Source organism: Dermacentor andersoni, chromosome 6, assembly GCF_023375885.2.
Source record: "Dermacentor andersoni chromosome 6, qqDerAnde1_hic_scaffold, whole genome shotgun sequence".
NCBI lineage: Eukaryota > Metazoa > Arthropoda > Arachnida > Ixodida > Ixodidae > Dermacentor > Dermacentor andersoni.
In genome coordinates this window covers 163,411,735-163,432,065 of record NC_092819.1, presented here as the reverse complement: position 1 = coordinate 163,432,065, position 20,331 = coordinate 163,411,735, and the positions used below count along the sequence as shown (strand labels likewise).

Here is a 20,331-nt window from a genome sequence, read left to right as displayed (position 1 = left end):
TTACTTCTTCCGGCGTTACTTGTGGGATTTCAAATTTCTCTAGACTATTCTCTCTTCCATTATCATCGTGGGTGCCACTCGTACTGTATAAATCTCTATAGAACTCCTCAGCCACTTGAACTATCTCATCCATATTAGTAATGATATTGCCGGCTTTGTCTCTTAACGCATACATCTGATTCTTGCCAATTCCTAGTTTCTTCTTCACTGCTTTTAGGCTTCCTCCGTTCCTGAAAGCTTGTTCAATTCTATCCATATTATACTTCCTTATGTCAGCTGTCTTACGCTTGTTGATTAACTTCGAAAGTTCTGCAAGTTCTATTCTAGCTGTAGGGTTAGAGGCTTTCATACATTGGCGTTTCTTGATCACATCTTTCGTCTCCTGCGATAGCTTACTGGTATCCTGTCTAACGGAGTTACCGCCGACTTCTATTGCAGACTCCTTAATGATGCCCACAATCTAGTCGATGTATGCCTAGTTTTAAATGTAAATCCTGCAAATAAATCCTGCTCGCCTAGTCCTGTCGCACCAAGGTCCTCCCGACCAACTACAACCGCTCCAATCCCAATAACTGAATGGCAGCGGTGAGATCGGCCTGTGGCTCCTAGATCGGCCTACGACTCGGAGACAGCAACGGCACCTGACGGACGTTGGCACATGGTGACCGACCAGTATCCTGATCAAGTTGGAGGCGACTTGGGATTGACCACCTCTTGCAACTGACTGGATACGGTGGAGAAGGACTGGTGATATGGTGCTGCTTCAGTGGGTAAGCATTTGGTTTTGGCTGTAAAATTTACCAGGCTTCAATTTCTCTGTGGTTTTGGATTTGATTCGCTGGGATCTTTTACTTGTATTTTGATTTGCGTGGGTATCGCAACAAGTATTGTGTGACAGCAGAGCCAAAGCTTAAAGTAGCGACCATGGTCCTAATGTGTTTGACGAGAGCTGACCTGTTGTGGTTGTGTGAGGAGATCGAGGTAGACGTAGAGGAGGACTTGAAGGAATCAGAGATTCGCAAAACCATTCTATAAAGTAACAATGATTTGAAATTCATCGAACAAATGGGTAAACGAATTCTAAACAAAAAACGGGAACAGGAAGCAATTAGGCAAGAGCAGGAAGAATTTAGGCAAGAACAGGAAAAAGCTAGGCAGGAACTGAAAAGAATTTCTCAAGAAGAAGGCCTAACAGAAATAACGAGGCAGTACACTGAGGCATTGAACAAAGAGATTGAAGGTTTTGAGAAGTTAATCGATGCAAGTCAACAGCGGCTGGAGAAATCTGTAGGCTGGACGCAGCGAAAGTGGCAGGAAGTAGACAGCAGATTTCAGTCGAAAGCCGAGAGAAGTAGCAGTACCTGCGAGACTAGCAGCACGTTCACAGGTGAACTCGAAGTGCTAGCAGCTAACAATGCCTTAGTGGCGACAGAGGCCGTTAAAGGCCAGAGCGAGAGCGACGAGGTGCTATGCCAACAGGTGACTGTAGAGACAGCTAGGCCAGCTGCGAACAAATTGGCACAGTTACCGCAAGTGTGCGTCGCATCTCATGGTAGCGAGGTCGTTAGCGAGGTACAGAATACTGCGGACTTGACAGACGCGAGCACCCATGTCGATTAAGATCTGCGTGCCGAAGTGAGGTGCCAGCTGGACGATGCAGTTGAGGGTAGGTCGCAGGATTGCAAGCTGCATAGCTCCAGGGAAGACAACTGAACTGTTCAGGGATCAGTGCGACTGTCCGCCAGTCTAGGTAGCCAAGAGAGGGATGATTTAGTTATGAATCATTCGGACTATGCGGCTGAGACAGCGATGGAGACCAACGAGCTGTGTGCCAATGCACAGCGTGAGCTGGGCAATGCAGTAGAGGGCAGTTCGCAAGAGTGCGAGTTGCATAACTCGAGTAAAGCCTGCTGCATTTTGCCAGAGTCAGTTGAGCTGTCCGCCAGTCGAGGCAAAGATAGAGTCGATTTAAATGATTATCAGTCAGACTGTGCGGGTAACAGACTGATTCGGGCCGATGAGATGTGTAACGGCCAGCACGAGGCGCCAGAAGGCGACATGCAAGAGAATGCAAAGAGAAAGCGCCGCCGAAAGAAGCGCCTTAAAGATAGGAATGCGGTGACTAATGTAGCGCCGCCAAAGACGGCGAGAGACCCAAAAGGGCAGGGCACGAAGAAAAGAAAGGTGCGGTCGTCACTGACGATGTTGACGCATCAAACCTGTTCGAGCCACCGGTCAAAGGGGAACCGCGAAGCATGTTTTGCACGGACGCGGACAAAGGGCACGGGGCAGTTAAATTCCTCGTCGTTCCGTCGTTCTCTTCGAAGCTCAGCGTGCAGTATGAAGAAGCGCAAGGTGGCAAGACGAGACCAGGTGGGGAGTCGCGACGCGGTCAATCGAGGTCATGATGAAAGCGGGGCGCCAGGATGCAAATTGGCAGGGGACTGTAACGTCTTGGGGGAGCTGATAGTGAGTCAGCCCTTTTGTTGTGCCCCGGTAGCCAGAATAGCTTTCAAACCGCGACCACCTCAAGTACGGCTCAAAAGTGAGTCAGTTGAAAACGTTTGGAACGGGAGGCAAACAGAGCTTCCGTAGAAGTAAAACGTTCTGTTTTGTTTTATTTTTTGAGCATCGGATAATTTTCGCGATTTAAGTTTCTTTCAATATGTAAAAGTATGAGCTTTGTTTGTGTTTTGTTAGAGAAGCTTGAGATTTGAAAGACGCGTTTTTTGTAAACATGTAGTATTGCGAGGTGTTCATTAATAAGTATACAGTCGAGCCCACTTATAATGGCCCCACTTAAGACGAACGCTCGCTTATCACAAACAAGTCCGGCATGACTGTCAAAATATACGTTTAGGCTATGGCGCTCGGTCTCAGCTACAACGAATGCCCGCGAGCCTAGCTGATCGGCTACAGCGAACGCCTTGGTGTCGCGGACCACTTTCCACGTGGCGAGATCCGCCGACCCTGTGCTGTGCACGCTCCGAGAATTGGCTTTCCCGCGGTGTCTTGCCGGAGGCACGGAGGAGCGGCGATGCGGCGAGGGGATCGCCGCGATAACGAGAGAGCGAGAAAAAAAAAAATGCCGGCCCAGCACGCATCAGCAACGTAAACACACAAGTCGAAAGTGCCAGCTCATTCGCCACGGGACCCCACTCGTCATCGTCGACGTCAGGGCAGCGGCGAAGTTTTCCACCAATTGACAACGTAGCACGTGATCACATGCTTTCGTACCCCCTCTTCACCCCCACCCCCCCTTAACGCCGCGCCTCACACCTCACACGACTGCGGGACTGTCTTTTTCTTACTTGTGGTTGTGCTAGCGTTGTCGGCGTTGTTTCCTACTGGTGTGCTCCTGTGCCTATCCGAGATGGCAGATTGGCCGGCGTCTACTTCGACAGTGAAGCGAAAAGCTTTGGACTTGGCCACGAAACTGTTGATCTTGAAAGACCTTTCCCCAAGGCGCGAAAAACCACGAACTGGTGAAAAAGTATGGTTTGTCGAAATCGACAATATCCACGATACTAAAAGAGAAGGACAAAATCTACAAGAGTGCCGCCACGGACTCCGCGACGAGGAAGTGCCTACGGAAAGCCACATATGCAGACGTTGAAGACGCGCTTCTAAAGTGGTTTCTTGATACTCGAGCACGCAATGTTCCCATCAGCGGGCCACTGATGTTGTCCAAAGCAAAGGACTTAGCGTTCCTCCTGGACTTCCCAGATTTTTCTCCTGGCAATGGCTGGCTCCATCACTTCAAGCTCCGCCACGGAATTATTTTCAAGACCATCAACGGCGAATCGGCATCGGTAAGCGACGAAGACATCAACACATGGATGTCTAAAAACTTGGCCCGTGTATCAAGTTATGCTGACAGGGATGTGTATAACGCCGATGAAACGGCGCTATTCTATCAAATGCTGCCTGGCAAAACGCACGCTACGAAGGGTGACAAATGTGCTGGCGGCAAGCACAGCAAAGTTCGCACAACTGTGCTTTTGTGCACCAACATGGATGGAAGCGATCGATGCTTGCCATTTGTCATCGGTAAATCAAAGAGGCCACGTTGCTTCCGCACATATGTACCAGTGTGTTACAGGCATAACTCGAAGTCGTGGATGACACACGAGTTGTTCGCGGAATGGCTTATTGACTTTGACAGCAGCATGGCGAAGTAAAGGCGCAAAGTTCTTCTGATTCTCGACAACTGTACCGCCCACCATGTCCAAGCTGTCTTAACGGCAGTTGAGTTGCTTTTTCTGCCGCCAAATGTAATTTCAAAAGCGCAACCGCTGGACATGGGTGTAATACGGTCGTGTAAAGCGGCCTACAGGCGCCGTGTTGTGCAGCGGATGCTGATTGCAGTTGATCGCCCCGCTGCCAATGTGCCTCTGCAGGTCTCGCTGTACTCGGCGATAGAAATGATCAAAGCGGCGTGGATGGAAGTGACACCCGAATGCATCCGGAATTGTTTTTGCAAGGCCGGCTTCGCTGATGCACCTAAAGCAGGCATTGAAAACACTGAACAAAGCCAGCCTGACGACGACTTGTGGCGACGCGTTGTTGACGCTAACCTGGCCGGCTGCGATCTTGATTGGCAAGATTTTGTTGATGTGGACGACGCTGCTGAAGTTGCGGAGTCGTTTTGCGACGAGACCGCCGTCCGGGAAGTGCGGGCATCAAGCGACGCCGAAGCATCGGACGATGACAACGATCCGTCGGAGCCAGCACCCGTAAGCGTGACCACAGCAGTGAGCCATATTGAGGCACTTAAAAATCTTGTGTATTTTAAGGCCTTGGGTGACGAACACATCGCAGCTTTGAACAAGCTTGAAACCGCCGTCATTGGGTGTGCTCTGACGAGGCAGACAACGATCACCGATTTTTTTTCTCAATAAGTTTTTGTTTTGATTGATGTCAATTTTTGTGTGTGGCCCACATACCACGAACTTCTGGATAGAACGAACGAAATCCGCGTGACGCTCGGGTTCGTTATAAGCAGGCTCAACTGTATAGGCTTTCTTTTTTTGTGTGCGTGAGGAACCTGAAGGTCAAGGTTATCGTTGAGAGGCCTATCGTAACGCGCGTGTGTATTAGTTAACCTTCTTTTGTTTTATGTGTTTTCTTGATTTTTTAAGGTTAAGCGCGTAGATCTTCAGTAAGTGCTTGATTTGCACTGAGAAGAGCTCTTAGGTCCTTTAGCGCGCGTCCTGTGTGGACGGAGTGAAGCAGATTGTTAATGACTTGGTTGTGCTCGTGTGTGTAGAGGGCAGCCGTATTCTGGCTTCTCTAGTACGCGTGCATAGAGCTAGTCAGTAAAAGACACATTTGTTCAAAGGTTCCTCTGTGTTGCGTAAGTTACGCAAGTTTGGTTGTTTGTTTAAGGAACGTGTCCTGTGTGGATTAAAGGAACAAATGTGAGTAAGCGACGCAAGTACGCGTTCGGAATAGGGACCACAAAGTTAGCGCGTTTGTGATGCCGTACCTGTGGAGTTGGCCAGACGGTTCAGTGGCAGCAGTACATGAGATAAGTACGCCACTGTGATAGGATAAGAACAGGCTGTTCGCAAAGTTAGGCTGCTTAAGTTATGTTTGGGTATTGGTGTTTGAGAGCCTTCGGTTTAATTCTGTGTAAACCTTTGCTCTTGTGCAGTGCGACGGTCGGGTTTGGTCGACCTCAAGAGGAACGTGAACGCTCGCTTTGGCGGCACAAAATTTTGGGGCAAAATTTGGGGTTCCCAGTTGAGTGACTTGCATTGAAATTTTGATAGGAAGCCTGGCAGGTTAACAGCTAATTCCGGGCGTTTGAACGCTGAGCGGTATTGTGTTGCCGGGTCGACTCTTCTGTGCCAGTTGTAAGATGGTTGAAGGCATTCCAAGTACGCAGGGGTTGCAGAGAGCAAAGCCATCGTCTTGCTCGCCAGCCATTCTCTTCCTGCCCAGCGGTTGCCAGCACTGGCCAGGCGAGATTTTCCGGGCCATGGAGGAGCTGTTAGGAATGGCCATACGGGGTGACAACGTGTCAGCTTTAAGCCCGCTGCACGTGTTCCAATCCGGCCGGACGGGGCGTACTTCGGAGAACTGCGAATGGCCGGCAGCCACGTGGCGCGCAGTCAGCTCAGGAATGTGGTCCTCGGCCGCGCCGCCCGGGACAAAGCAGAGTTCTACAAAGCCCTCTGCCGTCGGCTCCGGCCCTTTTCACCTGTGTGTATGTGCGGCACGTGTATGTGAGTCATCATCCTCCTCCAGCAGCTCTCGCCCTCCTCCAAAAGGGCGGGTCATCTATGGTGACGTCGAATGATGACTGGACGAACGTTTCCGTTCGCTTGGAATCAAGGGGGGAACAAGTGCTTATAAGAAGCGGTTGTCGGCTGCGAGAGCGTGCTCGTTGTGTGCTCGTCGTCGGGAGCTGAGTGCTCGTTGTCATGCTAGAAATGTACTAGTGAGCTGTGTGCTCGTAAGCTGTTTGCTGTAGGTTAGTCTTGCGGGCTCCATATGGGAGTCACGCTAGACTGCCAATGTATGTCTTGCCTAAAATGTTAATATGTAAATAAATCCTGTTCACCGAGTTCCTCTCTACGACCTTCAACTCCTTCAAATGGTGGCAGCGGTGAGATCGTCCGACAAATCTTACAAGGTACATAGAATTCAAGATATACAATATGATCTACTATTATAGAAGGGAACACCAAATTAGTATGCCAGCACTAATTACAGCTGAGTTCTAGTGCATAGAGGTTTGGAAGATAGTTTTTATCAATAGAATTTCTGTTGAACAGAACCAACTGCTTATTTTCTTCAGAAACTAATGAATTAGTGACTTTCCGTTGTACTGAATAGCAATGAGATTCAGTTTCATAGTGGATTAGTGCTTTGCGGCAGTCTTTTATTTACTGCATAGCAAGTTTTGCTTTCCTGTTTTTCTCTATAATGCAGAAGGTCTATCTCAATTTTAGGGCATGTGGGTTATTTAAGGCCAACCAGCGTGACAGATGAAAGGACCACGTATCATGTGACTCATGTAGCTGGTGTTGAGAGTAAAGACCAGGTGCCATCCATGCCGTTTCATAGTCACATTAAGCGGGATTTGCCCCCTGTCAAAGGCTCTAAAACCTGCAGGGTCACGGCAAGTTTACGAGGCACTCCCCAACTTGTTCATCTGCCGTTTGCATCAATGCATGTGACCAGGTCATGACACTTTCGCACCCGATGTGTAAATCCAAAGCTAGTCATGTGTCGCACGCAGTGCTCCTGTTGTGCTGTAAATTTGGCACCAATTGCTGTAAATTCAGCAGCAAGTGCAATATATCCTTGCTCCAATAAGAGTTCTAACATGCTCGGTGGCTCGGTGACTATTATGTTGCCGATGGTTGCAGGTTCGTTTATCTGCCATAGTGGCCGCATTCTGATTGGGCCGGAATACAAAACGCAACCTACTCCTTAGGAGTAGGCATCTTTCGATCAGCAATACCATGAGCAGAACCAGGAACGAGTTTGTCTACACTGTGCCAATGCTGTAGCCCGGGCACAAGAAGAAGCTCATGCAGCCGAGCGCAAGCAGCAACTGCGCACCCAGGATCTGGCAGCTTACCAAGCCGTCGTTTAATGAATTGTTGAGATTAACCCAGTGATAAACACTGGGGCTGCAAGTTTCAGCCTTGTTGTTTAACCATCTGTATGGAGTGCTTGTGACATTTTTTATTTGGTTCAAACGATACTTGGTTGCGCCAAATATAAAAAAAAAATCTGCTTACTAGTTCATAGGCTAAAAATAACTCCACACTCGTTCAATATTGCTAAAGCTGTAGTGCGAGGTTCTTGCATAGAAGCTTAAAAAATAGTTCTAGCACTTCGTATTTTCTGGCAATATCACATTTACCCATACAGCTTTGCTCGCACTTCCCAGAATGGTATTTGAAACATACGTCATAGCTGAAATCAGTGGCAGCGATATCCGCAAACACGCATTTTGTCTTCAATGCATATGGACGACGACGTGCGCAGGAGAACTGTTCTACTGGCTGCAGCACCATTTTTTTCGTCATGATACAAAGTTGTGAGCTACACTCTGTTGGCACCCCTACTCCTCTAGCCACCATACCTGAAGGACAACCTACAAACCTAGAGTGAACAGATTTCTGTGCCTATATGCTTCCTTTGTTGACATCTCTACCTCCCCATGGACCGGGTGACTGTTGGTGGTAAGCTGCCCTGATTAGAGATGCTCGGGTCTCTGTGGTGTCGATCGTTCGTTTTGAAAGGTGTCAATTCCAGAACCACAACCAGTTTGCAGTGTGAAACATTCAATTCTTTGCTTTTTTTCTTGGAGGAAAGAAAGAGCAGAATAGACATTGCACATGCAATTGACAACATTCATGCTCCACCTAACAATTTCAATGCCACCCACCTGGCAGTGGCCTTATGTCCAAGCCAAGTGGTGCACAGAGTGTGCGAAGCTGCTGCAGTTCTTGAAATCCTGTCACTAATGTGACTGCCTGGCCTGCTGTGCCTGCAAATGCAAAAGGTGATCAACACACCCTCAATTTTATGGTACAGTACAGTACACCATGATGCAGGAGAACTATTCTCGACACCTGGCAAAGAATGCACAAAGTGATACCAAATCTTATCCGGCTCAGAAAGACCACAGTAAAGAAAAGACAACACTTACCAAAGCAAAATCTGTTTAAGAAAGGATGTAGGAGGACATTAGCCGTCAGATACACGGGCCTGTGAACATTCAAAACTTTCGAGTAGTGGATAAAATATTGTCCTATCTGCTTTGGTCCTCAAATCCTTCAATAGAGTAGTCACTAGTGAAACCTGATAATAATAACACCTAATTTAAAAATTTTTTCTGAAATTCGGAAGCCTACTGCCTGCAGTCTCAATGTTATAATTTTTCAGTACTAATACACATTTCAGGATATCGACGCTTCCGAAACACCAATCGTTAGTCCATTTCCAAGCTATGTTAACAATGCCTCAGTACTGCGAACTCAAGGATGCCTGAATTTCACTGCATCCATCGTGGCAAAAGAAGCAGTAGGCTAAAAGATGATGCAGCATGCAAATAAAACACTTTGGACCTTGCTTCAGTGCAGAAGAGAGGCAGGAAACAAGCAAAACAGTTAATCTTTCATTAGTGCTAGAAATGTGCTTATTTTTGGTGCTCCTATGTTTTCACATTATATTTCAAGATGTAGTAGTCAGAACGTTACTCCGATACATAAAATTATAGTCTGATCACTGGTGTTCTCAATAGATGTATAGCAGTAATAATCGCTCAGACAATTTTTCACAATTCTTATGTGAAACATCAAAGAAGCATCTCAAGGAACATGAATGAAAATAATAATTTGCTATTATAGTGCAAAAACACTACTAGCCTACGAACCTAGATTTTGCCTCTGTCTGTATGAAGTCTCTTCATACAACCCCATGAGTAATGTGCAAAGAGGCTATGCTTGCATGGTATCGCAAGCACAGCCATTCTCTTTTGAAAGTTTTTACCCATGCATTTCGCTGCGTGTGATGTCATAAAGATATACCAATGACATTGTAATTGCAAAGCATTTAATTCGCAACCGGTCAAACAACAGCTTAGCAATGCCTAGCTTGGTGCAAGAAAATGGCTAATTTAGTTCAAGAAAATGTGCTCTCGCACGATATTCTTTCGTTGACACAGTCAAACCGTCTGTCATTTTTTACTTTAAGTACCGAGAGTAAAAAAAAATGTGATGTATACAAAATATGCATCTAGTTCCTAGTTCCTAATTCTTTTAAGTCAGATTATGCAAAAAAAGAAGTTATTATGAAGATTTGTTGGCATGAATTCTAGCCATCGTGATGCCCATGCCATGCGGGAAAGCAGTAGCTTTGCAAATGTGAAAATGGGCAAGTTTCTACTGTACAGGAGGCATTCGATCTTTTGAAATGCTAGGAGACTCCCAAGCATGTTCAACATGGTATTTTTTTGCCAAAATATGTAAGTATTAAGTTTTGTGAAACATTTTCCAATATTCAATTCAATATTCATTTTTTTTCTTGATTCGATTCAATATTCAATTTGAAATGTACTATTTGGTATTCGCACACCCCTAGTTTATACAACTGAGAACCAGTGGGCACTCAGCACTTGCTTTGTCCATTATTCTAGCATTCTTGCTTTTAAATTGGTAAGTGAATTCACCTTTGTGACTTGCTTCAACGCAAACTAAGCAGAAAGAACACAGTGCACACGAAGCTACCACCACTCGGTGCACTCTGTTCCTATCGCAGGGCCCGTATTCTGAAACGTTCACCTTCTGCGAAACTATCGCCTTGGCCACGCCTCCGCCAAAGGCGCGTGCTGATTGGCAGTTTTAGCAAAACCAGAAAGTAAACAGCGTCTGCTAGTAGTTCCGGCCTACGTCATTTTAACGTCATCGTGTCGACGGGTGCTCTCGACATATATTGAATAAACGAACATGTCTTTTGGCGTTCGGTTGGTGGTGGAGTGTAGTTGAGATAAGACAGGTGGTAGTTTATAGTATCCTCCTTGGTGGCGTCCTACACGCATTGTTTTGCAGCTATATTTGTTGATTCATTTAAAATAAAACATTTCACACTACCTTATTCAATTTATTCTGCCTAAAGTGGCCGTAACCAACCGTAGTCAGCGTGCAAAACTCGTACTGCGGCCACTGCACTCGAAAACAGCACACCCAAGCCGCTCTGCACAAGCAGGGTGCGCTCTCTCATGCGATGCGAGGCGTTCAACATTGTGTTTTCGTAGTGCACGCTGACGTTACGGGTAAGCAGTCGCTTGATTTATTGAATGTGACTATCGTGACGGCGAAACTATCGCGGAAGGCGAACGTTACAGAATACCACCCCAGATCTTTCAAGACAGGTTCCTGTGCATCTCGCTTCAATGCCAACTAAGCACTGAGAACACAGCACACCTGAAGCTACCATCCCTCGGTGCACTCTGTCCCCATCGCAGATCTCTTTCAAGATAGGGCCCGTACGTCTCACTTCAGTGCCAACTAAGCAGTGAGAACACAGCGCACACGAAGCTACCACCACTTTGTGCACTCTGTCCCCATCGCAGATCTCTTTCAAGATAGGGCCCGTGCGTCTCGCTTCAATGCCAACTAAGCAGTGAGAACACAGCGCACACGAAGCTACCACCACTTTGTGCACTTTGTCCCCATCGCAGATCTCTTTCAAGATAGGGCCCGTGCGTCTCGCTTCAATGCCAACTAAGCAGTGAGAACACAGCGCACACGAAGCTACCACCACTTTGTGCACTCTGTCCCCATCGCAGATCTCTTTCAAGATAGGGCCCGTGCGTCTCGCTTCAATGCCAACTAAGCAGTGAGAACACAGCGCACACGAAGCTACCACCACTTTGTGCACTTTGTCCCCATCGCAGATCTCTTTCAAGATAGGGCCCGTGCGTCTCGCTTCAATGCCAACTAAGCAGTGAGAACACAGCGCACACGAAGCTACCACCACTTTGTGCACTCTGTCCCCATCGCAGATCTCTTTCAAGATAGGGCCCGTGCGTCTCGCTTCAATGCCAACTAAGCAGTGAGAACACAGCGCACACGAAGCTACCACCACTTTGTGCACTTTGTCCCCATCGCAGATCTCTTTCAAGATAGGGCCCGTGCGTCTCACTTCAGTGCCAACTAAGCAGTGAGAACACAGCGCACACGAAGCTACCACCACTTTGTGCACTTTGTCCCCATCGCAGATCTCTTTCAACATAGGGCCCGTGCGTCTCACTTCAGTGCCAACTAAGCAGTGAGAACACAGCGCACACGAAGCTACCACCACTTTGTGCACTCTGTCCCCATCGCAGATCTCTTTCAAGATAGGGTCCGTGCGTCTCGTTTCAATGCCAACTAAGCAGTGAGAACACAGCGCACACGAAGCTACCACCACTTTGCGCACTTTGTCCCCATCGCAGATCTCTTTCAAGATAGGGCCCGTGCGTCTCGCTTCAATGCCAACTAAGCAGTGAGAACACAGCGCACACGAAGCTACCACCACTTTGTGCACTTTGTCCCCATCGCAGATCTCTTTCAAGATAGGGCCCGTGCGTCTCGCTTCAATGCCAACTAAGCAGTGAGAACACAGCGCACACGAAGCTACCACCACTTTGTGCACTCTGTCCCCATCGCAGATCTCTTTCAAGATAGGGCCCGTGCGTCTCACTTCAGTGCCAACTAAGCAGTGAGAACACAGCGCACACGAAGCTACCACCACTTTGTGCACTTTGTCCCCATCGCAGATCTCTTTCAAGATAGGGCCCGTGCGTCTCACTTCAGTGCCAACTAAGCAGTGAGAACACAGCGCACACGAAGCTACCACCACTTTGTGCACTTTGTCCCCATCGCAGATCTCTTTCAACATAGGGCCCGTGCGTCTCACTTCAGTGCCAACTAAGCAGTGAGAACACAGCGCACACGAAGCTACCACCACTTTGTGCACTCTGTCCCCATCGCAGATCTCTTTCAAGATAGGGTCCGTGCGTCTCGTTTCAATGCCAACTAAGCAGTGAGAACACAGCGCACACGAAGCTACCACCACTTTGCGCACTTTGTCCCCATCGCAGATCTCTTTCAAGATAGGGCCCGTGCGTCTCACTTCAGTGCCAACTAAGCAGTGAGAACACAGCGCACACGAAGCTACCACCACTTTTTGCACTCTGTCCCCATCGCAGATCTCTTTCAAGATAGGGCCCGTGCGTCTCGCTTCAATGCCAACTAAGCAGTGAGAACACAGCGCACACGAAGCTACCACCACTTTGTGCACTTTGTCCCCATCGCAGATCTCTTTCAAGATAGGGCCCGTGCGTCTCGCTTCAATGCCAACTAAGCACTGAGAACACAGCACACACGAAGCTACCACCACTCGGTGCACTCTGTCCCCATCGCAGATCTCTTTCAAGATAGGGCCCGTGCGTCTCGCTTCAATGCCAACTAAGCACTGAGAACACAGCACACACGAAGCCACCACTACTCGGTGCACTCTGTCCCCGTCATAGATCTCTTTCAAGATACACTCTTAAACAAAGGTACACCCTTTGGGGTGTGTATCTGCCACACAACAATAATTGTCATCTGCCTTGCTTGCATTTCCTTTCTTGAAAATGCCGTGCCCGCTACTTTCCTGTCAGGAATCCTATGTCATGCTGATAATGCGCATGCCGTTCGTTACTGGGAAGTACCAGGCTCTCAGCATTAAAGAAAGAAAATGCGGACAAGACAGATGACGTTTATTGTTGTGTGGCAAGATACAACACAAAAGGTGTTATTTTGTTTTAGAGTGTAGGGCCCGCGCGTCTCGCTTCTGTGAGAACTACGCAGTGAGAACACAACGCACACAAAGCTACCACCACTCGGTGCACTCTGTCCCCATCGTAGATCTCTTGCAAGATAGGGTCCGCGAGGTCGCACCATTCGTAGTTGCCGGGGTTTACGGTTAATTATGGTTGATAATAGCTTGACGTGAATGGATAAGATGCTAACGAGCAATAACGGGTTATAATGATCGGAACATCATCAGCGCACCTAGCACCACCACCTGCAGCAGTTTCCTTGCATCATCATTTACTTTGCGCTGCCATCCGCAGCAGTTCCGTGTCGCCGCAGCGCTGTCGTTTCTACTGGTCCAATCAAGTTTCATATCATTGACAATGACACCAAGGTGCGTGAAGATGAGCAAGTGGCACTTATGCATACTTAGACAACTCTTGGAGAAATTCCTGCATGAATTTTTTTCGTCACTGTTCATCATTAGAACAATGCCATGACTGCTTGACGGTGGCCACAAAAGTGTCACACTATTGGCTCAATTTGCCAATTAAACATCAAATGGCAGCTTGCCTCTGCACATGGTTAGAATGATCGCTCACCATAACGGCCAGCCCGTCCAGAACGGTGGAGATGCGTCTCCAGGTCATACGCCACGTCAAAGTGGATGACCAGGGTGACCCTTTCTGCATCAATACCACGAGCTGCCTGGAATACAGTAGATCATTATTCACAAACCGGTCTGCAGAAGAACAATAACAAACATCTGTGGTAGGTCTCATCTGCATACCATCCACGCCTAGCTCTACTTCTTTAGCTCCACTAATCCATACAGTATAATGACATATCATCAGAGGGGTTGCAGCATCTCCTGATTCAGTGTGATTACAGAAGCCACAAAGGCAAGGAAACCCATGCAGTAGTGGCACCAGATTTTCCTATAGGTTGTAAGGTTAATCCTCAATATAGCAAAATTCTCGCTATAACGAAATATATAACTTTTTATAACTTCCTGTCCATAGAACACTATGTATTTTGAACTCCGATATATCGAAGTGTGTTTACACATGGTTTCAATGTAACAAAATTTCACTGCCACTTCAGAGAACCGAGATAATAAACTGAAACTGCCACGGGTGCAGTGGTTCAAATGGCTGAATTGCAAGCAGTTGCTTGTGAATGCACCTCTCAAATTGCGCGACATGCAAGAGTGGGTCGTGGTATTACTAGTAGAATTAAACGCAAGACCGTCTCACCATGATATTCTGTATAAAGTCTAAATGGGACAAGATCCTACCCCCCCCCCCCCCACAACATGTGCTGTGGGTGTAGGAAAAAACGTGTGAGGGTGAGGCTATACATGAGACCGACTGTGCCGACAGCGACGACGAGCAACAGGAAGGGCGGTCAACAGAACAGGCGTGTTTTAGAGGGGTGAAAGGCAGATGGGAGAGAAAAGAACACATAAATGGGTGTGGCGAAAGCATGCGGTGGCTCAATTTTCATCCCCCACCCCCAGGAATTCACATTCCATGTTTCGGCGCAGATACCTAGTAGCTAGATTTATTTATCGTAACCAATAACAGGGCATGACAACATTATAGTACAGTTGAACCTCGCAATAACGAAATCAGTGGGGAACAAGAAAAAATGGGCTTTCGCAAGAATTTCGTTGTAGGGAAATGAGACAGCACAGATAGGTAATGCATCACAGAACGAAACTTTACTGTCAAAATTCCGTTAGCGTACTTTGGCAAGCTTTGCTCAAGGATATAGAACCGCACTGCAACAGTACAAAGTGCACCGCATGTGTCGATCAGCAGTGGCAGCACTGCCGTGAGGCAGTATTCTTGGTCAATTGCTTAGTCAAATACAATCACTTTTGCAAGATTTTGTGTAACTCGGCACCAGACGCAGAGCAACAGTGCTCCACGCAAGCAGCAGCATTTCTCCAGTGCACGCTGTCGCCCATAGGGACCGACCCCTCTGTGCCGAGCACGAAAGTCATCGTATCTTGTATACCCGAAGGCAGTCGATCGAGATTACGGCCCCTTCGCACAAATCTACATCCAGCGCCGAATCCGCATGAGATGCCCGTCGGGTGGCACCAAGACCAGCGTTCCTGAAGCAAGGAATGCATATTCCCAGACGATCGCTCAATCACGGCCCAATGCATGGCACTCCATGTTGTGACCGCCATCTCAAGCGCCATAAACAATTCCACACAGGTGGGACGTGGATTTCCTTGTTTTTGCTGCATTTTGTTCACCGAGGTGTGCTTTATGCACTGCACTAGGTGTGAAAAAACCGTTGTCACATGTTGGCAGCAACATGCGTGCCGCATTGAATGGGTGATAATCAAACAAGATGGCAGCCATGACGTGTTCCCGGCGCACGCGATCACTCCTGGCGCTTGGTTGTTTTTGTAAACAAAAATGGCAGTGCCCACACAAGGGTAATGCAGTGGTATTTTACACTATTTTAGTGCAAAGCAATCGCATTGGAGCACATTATGGAGCCTGCTAGCCTTCCGGTAAATTTTGTTGATGCAGGATTGTAGTACAGCGACATTTCAATGTCAAGATGTATGAAATGCATTGAATCCTCTGGCCATTCGCTGAGGATCCGAAAATATTTCCTCGACGCGAGAATTTCGTTCTCGCAGGGTTTCGTTATCGTGGGTTTTGACTGAATACAGTTAATTTTGTCATAGAACACTCATGAGAGCTTACGGTGCCACGGCTGCTCATTGTTAAATACAAGTGTTGTTAAACCTGGTAATGTTTTAAGTGGGCTCAACTGTACTTCTTTGGCTTAGTAAAATATTTTAATGCCTGTCCCCCCACCTCTCTCTCTCTCTCTCTTTTGTGCAACCCAGTTATACAAGTGATTGGCTATAACAATGGGATTTTATTAGCATTTGAATATTCTTATAAGTGGGTTCAAGTGTGTGTGCTTATCAGTCTAGCATTTTGCCTATTTCTCCCTTAAAACCTCTATTCTAGCTACCTTGCAGGCTTGCCTATGCCTGTAGTGAACCCGGTCCTATCAATCTCTGTCCGGCACTTTTTTCACCAATATTCTAAACATCTCTTTGCTTATCACAATGGATGACCGATTAATGCTTCCATCAACTTTGAATCCCAGCGCTTCTGGAAGGTGGCTGTTACCAACTGGTCTCGCTAGGTGAATACATTGGCATTCTATTAGGATATGGTGAGTTGTCTCTGGATATTTGCTGCAGCAGACACACGCTTAAATATGATGCAAATATTTGCTCCTTCATTCACAGCCAACTCTAGCCTCAAAATAGCAAGGCACTTCCATTCGCGTTATCGTACAGATTTTCCCTTCTAATTTCTTTGTTCCCATTCTTGTGAATCTCTGTGGTCGTTTCTGTTTCCATTCTTTGCATCCTATTCGCTGTTTCTCTTTCTCTCACTCTCTTTCTCACTATCCTGGTTCTCATTTACACTTTCAGTTACCCTGTACTTGCTTGCAAACTTTCTTGACCTCTCCCTCCATTCTGTGTTCACACTTTTGAGGTACAGATACTTGCCCAATTTAGTCACCCATTAATTTTCAACCATGTGCGCGAGTCTTCAAAACTTATTTTTCTCTGCACTTCTCTGACCTCAAGCGAGGCCCAACCCATGTCACCCTGCACTGCCTCATTTGCGGTTTTACTGTGGGCCCCCATAGCCAACCAACCTACTGACCTTTAGTTAACTTCCAAGCCCACGAGATGTCTGATTTTAAGGAGAGAGACATTTACGAATGTTAACGCTGGCACCATTACTCCCATTCCAGATTCCTTGCACCACCTCTTATTTATTGTAGCCCCAAAGTGCACTACGTTTCATTATTGCTGCATTCTGCTATCCCTTCATTTTTAGATTATCTTGGTGGGTGCTTGAGTAGATCTTTCCTTCATTCATGTGTATATGCAGGCATTTACATTACTTGACCATAAGAATGAGATACCATTGAAGTGACACCACACGATTACTCGTATCTTCATTAATTATCACATTTTCCTTTGTTTTGTTCTTGTGCCCTGCTCTGCCTAGGCTTAGGTTTGTCACTGCAATGCCACACATGTTCGCAAGTATCTATAAATACCTTGCATTGTTTGCTAATAGCACTATGTTGTCCACACACGTCAACTCAGGAAGCTTCTCTTGCACCCTTTGCCCATCAAGGATGTAAAACAAAACACAATTCACTGCTTTCCAGGCATCTTTCTATGCCATTAACAAAGTGTGGGGCTGTGGCACCACCTAGTAGTGCTAAACAATACCACTGCGCACATATTACAGTTTCTGAGGTAGACAATAGGAAGAGCACTATGCCACACAATCTCAAAGTCTGCTGATGAAAAAACTTGGCACAATGACGGACAAAGCATGGCAGGAGGAGTTGCTCCTGTGTGAGCATGGCTCAATTTCCAACAACGAAAGGAAGGGAAAGCCACAAGAACACAGCAGCAATTGCACTTGATTACCATTATCTGCATTAAAACAAAAAAAACTAAAAAAATTTTCCCAGACAAAAATTAGGGGGTAGGTACCCTTTAACCCACAAATTATAATTCCAGAAAAACATACCAAATTTCCGAAATCTTTTTATGTAGCCATAATAATTTCTATGTTATTCTGATTCTGAAAATTTATTACTTGATTGTTTTCTGCTTAGATTTAACACAAAAATAAAGCATAAAAATGAAAACTGCTCAAGGGGTGCTTTCCCTCAATGCTGACCGTAACCTGTCTTTGGCAGTGGGAGCAGCACATCGGGCTGAACGAGTGTGGCTCGTCATTGGAAATATTGGTACAACCTCCCGTGATGAGTACAGCTTGGAATCGGGGTTAAAGGGTTAAGCCTCTAAGGCTCATTGCCATACATGTATGGCAGCAACGAAACATTTGAAAAAACATGCTGTCTCGAAACAAAAGGCCTCCAGCATCACACTGGAGGTGCTTCAAGCTTCTAGGAAATATTGTGCTTGACTGGCCAAAACTAATTTCTCACTTTGCTCTGTGGTGGCTGCCACCACAAATAGTTTGGGAGCATTCCTGCTTTGCTAGCTTTCTGCCGCATGCTCACGCACGTGCTTGTGGACCTTAGAATTGGCAATCTCGCACATGTTCTTTCAAGTCACCGGGGAGGGGACAAGTGATTTCTATCTGGCTTCTTATTTTTCAGAGCGTCGCCCCAAGATGCGTGGTGATGCTCCAAGCGTTCATTCATGGCGTAGTAAACCAAAAGACAAACGCCGAAAGAAACCACCTTCTTGCCTCCCTTGTCACCATCGCAGATACCAAGAGCTTCAAGGTTGCCATTCACGAGGCTTTCTGGCAATTTTGTTTGTCAGTCTTGTTAATTGTTCTGAAGTTGTTCTTTCTTTTCTTTTTTCTAAACAATGCTCATAAATTATTATTCCTTCTTTTAATGCTCTCGGGCCCCCTTCGAAGTATGTTAAATAAACAAATTTCACGGTTTGCGTGGACTCACGAGGTCGGTGGAGACAAGGATGCGGCAGCGGTAGGCCTTCAGGCACACCAGGGCCTTGATGCGTTCAGACTGCGCCTGGGCTCCGCTCAGCAGCTGTGCTCTGTGGCCTGTGCGGCGAAGCCTCTCCTCCAGGGATTGCGCTCTTCCGAGAAGTAGAACAGTGGAAGGGTCAGAGCAATTGCAAAAACACCTCGGTAAGCATAGCGGCAATGAATGACAAGATAATTGATGACATAATCAGTTACAATTAGCAATACAGTAGCAATAGCCGACGTTCCAAACCTGACATTTATCACATGTTTTCGGCTACCGCAACCACTTTGCCACACGCAGCCAGCAAAAGCATGGCCTTCGAGATCTGTATTTGTTACCCGGAGGGGTCTGTCATTGGGACTGGATTTGGACACCACTTATAGTTCAGTCAGGCAAGAAGGCCCGCATGTATGCTTCACCTTGGAGGACAAGGTCAGATAAGCAGACACAACTGCACCTTTCAACAACAATAGCTGTGCTGCACTCATCCTACCTATTTGTACCAATATTGCCAAAGACGAGCCATACTCATCAACTCAATTTGCATTGTGCATTTAAGTTTCAGCAGCTGCACCTATTCTTTGATGCTTTATTCATTTCAGATAATGACTCTTGAACCTTACATATGTGCGAAGGAACGTCTCTTTATAAAGTCAGATTTCACTGATACTCTCAGTTGTTATAAGGAACAAACCACACATATAATGTTTTTAAATGTGGATGTAATGCACAATAGTTTACTGGAATAAAAAAATACTCTTAATTTCTTTACTTTTTTTACAAAAGAACTTGGGAGCTAATATGTTCCTTCAAATCCAGCTATATATTTCGGATACACACTGGCAGTTGTAAAGCCCAGTTCAGATATGGCTTCACTGCAGGAATGATCTTTAGTTATAGCTCAGATATAAGCAAATTAAATATGGTGAGGTGGTGTAGCGAGGTGTAGGCCCCCTCTCCCTGACTTGCCTCCTCCTCTTAGAGCGAAAGCTCTACTCCTTGAGGTACAACTCCCAAAGTCAATCTCGGCGTGCCTTTGACCTTCAGCAAGTGTGAAGGTGTGACGTCACGTCACATGATCTATGGAAAGGCGTTGCAGCTGCGCTCACTCGAGCCTCACCACTGTGTGGAACATGACTAGGCAGGCTTTTTTTAAATTTATTTATTTAGCAAATACTGCCAAATTTAGCAAATAGTTAGCAAATATTACAGGCCTTAGGCAGGAATGAACAATAAAAACAGAGAAAACATACATTGCAACAGAAGAAGCGAACAATGAGACTCGACCAGAGTCCAAAAACAGTGAAATCAAGTACAAAAGCAAAACAGTTGGCTCAAAACAGATTACATGTGTGCCCTATTCTTCACCCAGGGCTTGTTCACCATTTCACGCAAGTTCATCATTTTGGAACTGACCACGTTTCCTGGCAGACCATTCCACTGGGAATGGGGAAGAAATGAGTATTTAAAAACA

General features: G+C 46.5%; 1 protein-coding gene across 1 annotated transcript in view; it reads right to left on the bottom strand.

The window, feature by feature from the left end:
* Positions 1-20,331, bottom strand: part of LOC126523667 (uncharacterized) — a 112,898-nt gene that overhangs the window by 18,351 nt on the left and 74,216 nt on the right. The window contains exons 7-9 of the mRNA XM_050172265.3: positions 18,825-18,966; positions 13,913-14,018; positions 8,411-8,512 (exon numbers count right to left, since the gene is read on the bottom strand). Coding sequence (XP_050028222.2) covers positions 8,411-8,512; positions 13,913-14,018; positions 18,825-18,966 — 350 coding nt within the window. The remainder of the gene's footprint in view (positions 1-8,410; positions 8,513-13,912; positions 14,019-18,824; positions 18,967-20,331) is intronic.